The sequence below is a fragment of the Cannabis sativa genome, unplaced genomic scaffold, assembly GCF_029168945.1.
Source record: "Cannabis sativa cultivar Pink pepper isolate KNU-18-1 unplaced genomic scaffold, ASM2916894v1 Contig3, whole genome shotgun sequence".
Lineage (NCBI taxonomy): Eukaryota > Viridiplantae > Streptophyta > Magnoliopsida > Rosales > Cannabaceae > Cannabis > Cannabis sativa.
Window position 1 is genome coordinate 2,144,651 of NW_026870039.1, and position 10,757 is coordinate 2,155,407.

Consider the following 10,757-nt stretch of genomic DNA (forward strand, 5'->3'; position numbering starts at 1 on the left):
TATTATAATTTAAAATAAAATTATTAATTTTACATAAATAAATTTACAAAATGCATGTATATATTTTATTAAGATATAATTATTCTTATATAAAGGTATATTTGGTAATACGGGACTTAAAAAATGTATAACTAATTACAATTTAGAGGTTATTCTTATTTATAACTGCCCAAATTGGGACTTATTTTTTTATAACAAATTAGAGGTTATTCTTGAATAGAGTATTCTTAAATAGAGTTCTACTGTAGTTATTTAATATTACTTAATAAATTTTATTACACATAAGAAAAACAGTTACACAATAAAACATTTGATGTTATTTTCAATAATATAATATAAAATATTCAACAAAAAAGTTTAAAAATTTACACCATCTTAAATAATTACAATATACTAAGAAAAAAAATAAGTTAAAAAATATGTAAATGTTGAAATAGATAAAGATGTACTAAAACAATTATTTTAAATAGTAGAAATTACATTATATATAGGAAAATAATAAGAATTTACTTTTTTATGCCATAAATAAATAAAGTTAAAGGGTTATGGATTTTTTTTATTTTTTTTTTAACATTTATATGATTTTTTTTTATACCATATTTTTGTAAAAAAGATAGAAATCCTATATTTGTAAACAATAATAAATTTTATTGGAAAAGTCGCGGGGATAGTCACCGGTGCCGGAAAAGTCGTCGGGATAGTCAATGACCCCAGAAAAGTCACCGGAAAGTCATCGGCACAAAAGTTGCCGGAAAAATTACAGGCGCCGTAAAGTCATCGTCGTCGGAAAAGTCACCGTCACCGGAAAAAAATTACTAAAAAAGTCACCAGAAGTATATATAAGGGAAATTTGAATTTCTATGCATGCATTAGGGGATAATTTTTTCCCTAAACTTAAAATAGGGGGTATTGGTAAAATAGAATAACATTTACTTAATTCCCACATAACCCCCCCCCCCCCCCAATTCGAAACATGCCCTCTCTCTCTCTCTCTCTCTCTCTCTCTCTCTCTCTCTCTCTCTCTCTCTCTCTCTCTCTCTCTCTCTCTCTCTCTCTCTCTCTCTCTCTCTCTCTCTCTCTCTCTCTCTCTCTCTCTCTCTCTCTCTCTCTCTCTCTCTCTCTCTCTCTCTCTCTCTTTCGCCTCTCTTTCGCTCTTTCTCTCTTTCTCTCTCGCTCGGTGTCGCACCCACACACGCAGACCACCCACCCACGCAGCCGACCGACCTACGTGACCCACGGCAGACCACCCACGGCCAACCGCCCCCTCAGCCCACATCACCCACGCTGACCGCCCAGACCACCAAAAATGTCTAAGATAATTTTTTTTTTCAATTTTTTTCTTTAATTTTTGGTGCTTAAATTCATGAAATAGAATATTATGGTTGCAATTTTGTGTGAAATCTGTTAGTTAAGGTTAGATTTAAGAAGATTAGGAAGAGATTTGTCGAAAATAGGAATTTATAGATCGGGTCCGATGGGGCCCGATGCCCGTCCGATGGTTGGGTCCGATGGGGGCATGGATGGAGGTTGAAGATGACCATCTGATGGGCCCGATGGTCCGATATAGGAGGGTCCGATGGGCCCGATTCCTTGGGCCCAATGGGCCCGACGGGTCCGATTCTTTGGGCCTGATGGGTCCAATGCCTTGGGTCCGATTTGCGTTTAGGGGAAAAGATGGGAAGAGAGGAGTTGATGTAATTGTGGGAGGGTATTTTGGGGAAAATAATAAAATTGTCATATATTAGAAATATTGGTAAGAATAAGTTTAGGAAATTTTTTTTAAGGTAATGTAAGCATAGAAATTCAAATTTCCCATCTCAAATATAAACAAAAATAGAACCGGTTATAATTGAAATATAACCGGTTCTGTAACACAAAGAATAAAAATAAATAAAACAAAATAACTCAAACTAATTATAATTAAATTAGAACCGGTTCTATAACATAATGAATGAAAATAAATTATACAAAATAACTCAAACCGGTTATAATTGAAATATAACCGGTTCTGTAACATAAAGAATAAAAATAAATAAAATAAAATAACTCAAACTAATTATAATTAAATTAGAACCGATTTTATAACAATGTTATAATGAATAAAAATAAATAACACGAAATAACTTAAATTGGTTATAACTAAAATAGAACTGGATTATATAGACATAATGAATGAGTATTTTTGAGGTAAATATGGTATAGGTGTAATTATTTGGTGGGTTAGAGCATGTTGAATGGATGTTTTTGTTTAAGCTATTTTATTTAACTGGATTTTGAGTGTGAGTTTTTATTTTATAGTTGCTTTACGCATCTAATTTATTTTGTCTTAAATTTTTAACTAGTTGATAAATATAAACGGTTTTTTTATATTATATTTGAGTTATTGTGTGTTATTATTTGTGTTTATTTATTTTGTTATGGAAGTGGTTCTTTTCATATTTATGCCTTAATATTTTTTGAAATTGATCTCCATTTTTTTTTAAATTATAATCGGTTTTATGAGGTATCATGTGTTATGAGATTTTTTATTGTAGAACTAGTTTTGTTTTTAATTTATGTTTCAGTGTTTTTAGGAACTGATTTTCCATTTATTTTTTAATTGTAATTGGTTTAAATTATTGTGTGTTACTTGTTTGTATTCATTATGTTATATAACTGGTTCTATTTTAGTTATAACTGGTTTTGAGTTATTTCATGTTATTGATTTTTATTCATTATAACACGGTTATAGAACCGGTTCTATTTTAATTATAACTGGTTTAAGTTATTTTGTGTTATTTATTTTTATTCATTATATTACAGAACCGATTATATTTTAATTATAACCGGTTTGTGTTATTTTATGTTATTTATTTTTATTCATTATGTTATAGAACCGATTCTATTTTTATTATATCCGAGACATTTGATCCCCACTTTTTTTTAAAAACAAAAAAACAAAAAATTATAACCGATTTTATGAGGTATTATGTGTTATGAAGTATTTTATTGTGAAACTAGTTTTGTTTTTAATTTATATTATAGTATTTTAGAAACTGATTTCTTATTTGTTTTTAATTGTAATCAGTTTGAGTAATTGTGTGTTACTTGTTTGTATTCATTATATTATATAACCGGTTCTATTTTAGTTATAACCGGTTTGAGTTATTTCGTGTTATTTATTTTTATTCATTATAATACTATTATAAAACTGATCTATTTTAATTATAACTGGTTTGAGTTATTTTATGTTATTTATATTTAATTATAACTAGTTCTATAACATAATAGAACCGGTTATATTTTTAGTTATATCTGAGACATTTAATTTTAGTGACTTTTCTAGTGACTCTGCCAGCGATGGTGACTATTCCAGTGACAGTGATTTTTCCGGCGACTTTTCCAGTGTTGGTGACTTTCCCGACGACTTTTCCGATACCAGTGATTTTTCCGGCAAAACTTATTGTTGTTTTACAAATATAAAATTTTTATTTTTTTCACAAAAATATGACATAAAAAAACTCATATAAATATATATATAAAAAAATAATCATAACCTTATAGTATTATTGATTTATGTCATACAAAATTAACTATACCCTCAATTCCCTAAAATTCACCTATAATTTTTGAGGAAATTATGTAGAATATGGATTTTTTTCTTCAAGTTTGATAAATATGGAGAAATTATGATTTTATTTAATCTATGGCTTTTTTCTAATTTAAGTTAGTTGTGTGGAATTATATTTCCATATGTTTAAGTTTTTATGAAATAAAGCCATATTTTATTTGTTAATTTATTTTGTAGAGATTTGTATTATTTTTTAGAAAAATTTGTTTTTATTTTAGTTATTAATATTAAATTTATAGTTTAATATATATATATTTGTGTTTCAGGTTAATTTTTGTTTTTTAGATTAGAAAAATAAATATTTTATTTATTAGTTAAATTATTTTATTCTACGTTAACTTTTTGATACTAATCTTACTCAAAAATAATTATTGAAAATTTATTCTAAATATTTATACATGAAGATCTTTATTTGAATTAATTATTACTACTACAATTAAAACTAAAAGTACCAAGTTACTCTCTGAAGCAAAAATAATATGTAAAATTTAACAACCAGGTTACTTTTTCGAATTAACACGTTACTTTGTGCAACCATAGCACAACACACACTACGGATACCATGTTACTTTTTAAAGAAAAATTGAAGCTAAAAATTTAACTACTAGGTTACTTTTCAAATTACAAGGTTATTCATTAAAAAAAATAAAGTCACAATTCAACACACTCAACTATATTTAGTGATACATGTCTCAGGTTACTTACAAACTAACATGTAATTACTTTGCGCAAAAATATAATCAAAATTAACAAACTATACAAAAAGCATAGGTAAAAGTGCCAGGTTACAATTTGAAGCAAAAATAAAATCTAAAATTCAACAACTATGTTACTTTTTTTCAAATTAACACGGTAATTTGTGCAAAAATACAATTAAAACTCAACAAACTATACCAAAATCAAAAGTAAAAGTACCACGTTACTTCCTAAAGCAAAAACAAATTTTAAAATTCAACAACTAGGTTACTTTTCAAATTAACACGTTACTCAACTAGGTATATTACTAATACCGATGTCATAATTTATTTTGTAAATGAACATATTACTTTCTTCATAAAACTCTGTCATAACTCAATACATTAAACAAAATTCAGTTTGCATGGTAGTAGATTATTTGCGTAAAGTAGTAAAGTCCAGATTTGAACATTTTTTATCTTTGAAAAATTGTCCTTCTACTAATATTTGCAACTTGTGAGTTTCAATGATTGTTTTATCTTCCTCCCTTTTTCTTTTGTTTCTTGTAGTTTCTTCAATGATGAAACAACTTCATTAGTATAGTCAGCAAGTCTTCTGGAATTATGGTTACTTAATTGGTGGCTCACTTTTAGCTACTTGGTATGAGATCTCAACATTGTCCCAATAACTGTTTATTTCATTTTTGATCAAATAAATTCCCAATATCAAATAATGAACAATTATCTGGAATATGTACACCAATCACTTTATAATTTGAGTAGCAGTTACTTTCATTCTACTATCCTCCATAATGAATTAATGCTTTAATAAAATTCATTCTCCAAGAAAATTACAAGTATCAGGTCACTTCCTGAAGCAAAAAGAAAAAATAAAATTCACTTAACAAGTTACTTTATAAGAAACACAACCATATTCAAATTGTAGCCACAACACAACAAACATAACCATATTCAAATTTAAAGTTTCAGGTTACATTCAAAGGCAATAAAAAATCCTAAGATTGAACTAGCAGGTGACTTTTTTCAAGGCATGGTATTTTTCTGCTATAAATTGCAGCCACAACACAACAAACACAACCATATTCAAATTTAAAGTTCCAGGTTACATTCAAATGCAATAAAAAATCCTAAGATTGAACTAGCAGGTGACTTTTTTCAAGGCATGGTATTTTTCTGCTATAAATTGCAGCCACAATACAACAAACACAACCATATTCAAATTTAAAGTTCCAGGTTACATTCAGAGGCAATAAAAAATCCTAAGATTGAACTAGCAGGTGACTTTTTCAAGGCATGGTATTTTTATGCTATAAATTGCAGCCACAACACAACAAACACAACCATATTCAAATTTAAAGTTCCAGGTTACATTCAGAGGCAATAAAAAATCCTAAGATTGAACTAGCAGGTGACTTTTTTCAAGGCATGGTATTTTTCTGCTATAAATTGCAGCAACAACACAACAAACACAACCATATTCAAATTTAAAGTTCCAGGTTACATTCAGAGGCAATAAAAAATCTTAAGATTGAACTAGCAGGTGACTTTTTCAAGGCATGGTAGTTTTATGCTATAAATTGCAGCCACAACACAAATATAACCATATTCAAATTTAAAGTTCCAGGTTACATTCAAAGGCAATAAAAAATCCTAAGATTGAACTGGCAGGTGACTTTTTTCAAGGCATGGTATTTTTCTGTTATAAATTTCAGCAATAATACAACAAACACAACCATATTCAAATTTAAAGTTCCAGGTTACATTCAGAGGCAATAAAAAATCCTAAGATTGAACTAGCAGGTGACTTTTTCAAGATATGAGAGTTTTTTTGTTAAAAATTACAATCACAGCACAACACATTACTATGAGAACCAAAATAAAAACCTAAAATTAAAATTCCTTATCATTTTTCCTAACTAATATGTTAACTACGTCAAGAATGTAATCAAATTCAATAATTTGTTACCTTTGTATATTTTGACTTCAGATTTTATTGATTTTCTTCATCGGCGACGGTAGGAGCATGAACAATAAGATGAAGAATGATAATCACACCAGAGGAGAAGGAAAGAAGTCAGATGAGAATCGCAAGAAACCTGAGAATTCCATTGAGCTGCTATGCCGAACATGAGAATTCCATTGACCTTCATATATTAAGAAACCTGAGATCAACCATATAAGCTGCACAGAGACAAAAGCACCAAGAATTTCAAAGAGAAATCGGAGGAGAAGGGAAGAAATCGTAAGAGAATCGCAAGAGGAATCGCACGATATAGAAATTGGTGAATTTGGATATTTTGGGTGTGAATTTTATAAATGGAAATATCTTTTTATAGGTATTTTTTTTTTCTATGTTTTAAGTTTTCTATTTATTTTCCAGATTTTAAGTTTTTTCTATAAATGTCCATATTTTTCAAAATGCTTTTAAGAAATTCCTTATTTATAAAAAATTCCCATAATTTTTCTAAATTCTCTAGCAGACCGAAAGTCCGAAACCCTTTCGTCTTGAGCCCGAGCCCAAGCCCAAGCGGTGAAATAGATATTTAACAAGCTCAATAATCAATCGAGTCGAGTTATATCGTATCGTCATCGCCCGTCTCTTTCTCCGTCTCATCATCGCTAATCGCCTCAGGTAAGAAAAACCCTAATTTCGATCTCGCGTTCTTTAATTTTGGATTTGTTGATTTAAGTTTTCGTTCAAGAAATTACTTTCTTTTTAAAATAAAATTCTGTGTTGTTTTTCTTGTTTTTTCTGGTATTAAAATTTCAATCCTTACTTTCGAAAATTGAATCCAAATCCAAAACTCAATTTCTTTCTTAAAATTGAAAAGCTTTCCGTTCATCCCGGTGAATATCTATGCCCTTGCACTTAAACGAAGAAGATCATCTCTTTATTATAATATCAAAATAGATAATCTTTTATGATTTTGATCTTGCATCTGTTTCAATTTGTGCATTCTATGAATTTTCCACCTTTGAGTTGCCCTTGAAACCTGAATGGATTTGAAACGAAGAACAATAATACGAAAACCCTCTGAATGTACGTTTAAATGACACCAAATTGTATTATTGCGTCCGCGTTTATGATATGGTCTCCATAGGAGTTCTCTGTCTCTCTCGTCGGGTATTTATATATTTATTTTTGTGTGTGTTTGCGGACTTTAGTTTTTGAAAAAAAATCTCCTTTTCTTTTCTCTTTATAAAAGCAGGAAAGAAAATAGGCAAATGGAAGTCAGTTAGTGTGCTTAATTTAGCTTACGGATTGAGAAATACCTGTTTCGGGTAGAAACCTTGCCCAGATTGGTTTGTGGAGTTTTTACTTTATATTATTTATTCTACAAAGTTTGTGGAATTCACTTGCTAAAGTCTATATTCTGTTAGGTAGCTCAATTGGGCAGGCGTAGACATATAATTTGTTCCCACACAAGATTTGATATTCGAGTTTTTCCTTAGCGCCTACATAGCACAGCAATTGATAGAACTGTAGCTTTGATCTCAGAATATGTATGTATACATACATACATAAGTTATAACCGGTTTATTATACTTTGTTCAGTGATATACATATTATGTATATATGTTATTAAAAATACCATCTTATTGTTTAGTAATATTAGAATAAGTAAACTATTAATACAGTAAGTATTGTAGGGCTAGGCGGGAACCTAGTTTAATATTTTATGTGATAATGGCCATCTTTACTGATTTTTGTGATATTCATAAAATTAAACGACTAGAAAAACAAGGCAGAAATTTTCTCTTGCTCATACTTTCATGTTGATACTTACATGAGTGTGAGAGGAGTCTTGTGAGTCCCTATTTCTGGTAAAATTGGCAAAAAGATTATTCAATTTTTTTTGTTACTTTTTGTAAATCCTTTTCTATTAATATTCTTTGTATGTATAGGTAAAAAAAATGTGTTCTTTGTATGTAGCCTATGTGGCTGGCACTCAACACCTCATTCTCATTGTACATAGCAATTTGATTGTGTTTGTTTTTCTTACTAAAAGTTTCATTGGTTGGTGTAGATGCTCTATCAAAGCTTATCATTAGTTTATTTTTCCGATTCAATAATAATATTGCTTTCTGTTGTGAGATTGTGAGGAAAAATAAGTGTCTTGTATGTTTACGAAAATAGTCGTGTCAAATTTAGTGTTGAGTTTCAGGTGGTAGTGGTACTACTCTGTGTAAATCATGTTTACTGGTTGAACTATCTCGTGTTTTATGTATTTAATGAAGAAAGTGGAATCAAAGTTGTCTGTTGTTTCTTCTGTAGATTAACCGAAATGGCTGGACACAAGGTTGCTCATGCTGTCCTGAAAGGACCGAGTGTTGTCAAGGAGTTATGCATTGGATCGGTTCTTGCTTTGGCTGCAGGTAGCCTCTGGAAAATGCATCACTGGAATGAGCAAAGAAAAGTGAGGACTTTCTATGACTTGCTCGAGAAGGGTGAGATCGGTGTTGTGGTGCAAGAAGAGTAAATAATAGCTGTTTTTCTCTTATGATTTTCTTATTTGGCTGTTTGCAATCATTTTGGGTTTTCTGCATTTGGCTCTTGAGCTTCGATATCGAATTTTCAGAGAATAAATTTCCCCTATTCAATTGTGGATATAATTTGATGTACTATTGCATCTTATAGAAATTGGTATTTACTTTGCTTTGCGTCCACATAGTTTTATGGAATTGCTTGAACTGCATATTATGTGCTAACCAGTTCTTAGAATTAAGATTTACTTGAATGTTTTGGAATTCTTTACAATTTTTTTTTTTAAAAAAATTATCATCTAAAGCTTACACTTTGATAAACAGAAAGGATAATTCATTGATGTTTTGAGGCAAATGGAATTATTGGCTACCAAATGAGCAGCTTGAGTTGCCTTCTTCTTAGGGATATTAAAGAAATTCTCTTTGATCGATCGATTATCTGTTCCTTCTTTTCATCTATTTTTGGGAGTGCAACAAAAAGTGTTTTTCAATTCATCGTTTTTTATGTTTATTTATTTTTTTTCCGAAGCATGTTTTCTCAAATAAGTGATATTTAACGCCCATTAAAATATAATACGTTTATATCTATTTTTGTTTTAAGAGGGTTTTTGTGTTTAAAAATATATATTGGAATATTTTTTTAAAAAAATAAATTTTGTTTATAGTTTTGTTTGCGTTTATTTTTAATATTGTAAATTATTTAAAATTTTTGAAAAAATTTATATTTTTGTAATTATAATACTAATTAACACTCTTCTTTCTTTTTAAGTAAATATACTTAATATCTTTAAACTATTAAATGGTAGTAGTGATTAAATTTACATTTTTGCGATAATTTGATTTTTGGAAAAAGGTAAGTGTTAAAGTAACATTTGATATTTTTTTTTTTTGAGAAAAAATCTGGTATTATAAATTCAAAGAGTCATATTTACAACAACAAAGTGAATGGTGGGAGGAAAATTTTCACACCACTTACAATCATTATCCAACGCTAAAGCTTGCTTAGCCAAGCCATAGGCGGCTTGATTAGCATCCCGACGAACATGAGATACACAAACATTAGGGAAATAGGATAATTGACTTTTAACATCATGAATTAAATCCTTAAATGCTAAATTCTTAGAGGCTAAACCAGTAATAGAATTCACAACCATGACAGAGTCAGTTTCCACATAACTGATTTGAAGCTGCAAATTCTGAGCCCATTGAAGACCATGGCACAGGGCTTTAGCCTCCATTTCGTGTGACTTTAAGTTTCCAACAATTGATTTTGAAATTGTAGCCACAACTGAACCAGATGAATCACGAACTATTGATCCAATCCCTGTTCGATTTTGTGTTGTGTCTACTGCAGCATCCACGTTCATCTTTAGCTGTCCACAAGGAGGAGATCTCCATGGCTGATGAGCTGCAACAGAGGAAGTAATTGGAGGAGCCTTGTCAGTTGAAGATACTTGCTGAAAGTGGTTGAGATATGCTAAAGATTTAGCATAAATAGTTGCTGGTTGTTGAGGGGATTTATTGTGAATGATGTTATTTCTTGACTTTGAGTGAGCTCCATACAAATTTTCAAGTGCTTTCCACAGTGCTGCAGCTGTTTCACAGCCCATAACCTCGGTAGCAATTCCCTCTGTCATTGAACTATATAACCAGCCCATTAGTAGCTGATCACTAACAATCTAGTGTTCGAAATCTGGGTTAATGGTTACACCAAACCCTGTTTCTCCTTCAGTGGTGATTGGAGCTGGGATAAACTCTGGTGGACATGGACGAGTTCCATTTACAAATCCATCGAGACGATGACCACGTATCACTGTGGACACCATTGTTTTAAGGACATAGTTTTTCCTATCAAGCTTTAAGGGGAATGGTTAATTCAGACTACTGAACGGTTGGGTGTAGTTCTGTTGAGAAATAAGTACGGGTGAGCTTGCAGCACCTGCTGCAGCCGTAGTGGTTGCCTGAGG

General features: G+C 30.4%; 2 protein-coding genes across 2 annotated transcripts; one reads left to right on the plus strand and one right to left on the minus strand.

Moving 5' to 3' along the window:
• Positions 1 to 6,776: 6,776 nt before the first annotated feature.
• LOC115707131 (cytochrome c oxidase subunit 5C-2) lies at positions 6,777 to 8,973 on the plus strand. Its single transcript, XM_030635024.2, has 2 exons — positions 6,777 to 6,937; positions 8,582 to 8,973. The coding sequence occupies exon 2, from the start codon at positions 8,592 to 8,594 to the stop codon at positions 8,784 to 8,786; it is 195 nt and encodes a 64-aa protein (XP_030490884.1). The 5' UTR covers positions 6,777 to 6,937; positions 8,582 to 8,591; the 3' UTR covers positions 8,787 to 8,973.
• A 731-nt stretch (positions 8,974 to 9,704) lies between these two features.
• On the minus strand, positions 9,705 to 10,427 carry LOC133033273 (uncharacterized). The gene has a single exon (XM_061107972.1). It carries the CDS (start codon positions 10,425 to 10,427, stop codon positions 9,705 to 9,707), a length of 723 nt encoding a protein of 240 aa, XP_060963955.1.
• Between the last annotated feature and the right edge of the window lie 330 nt (positions 10,428 to 10,757).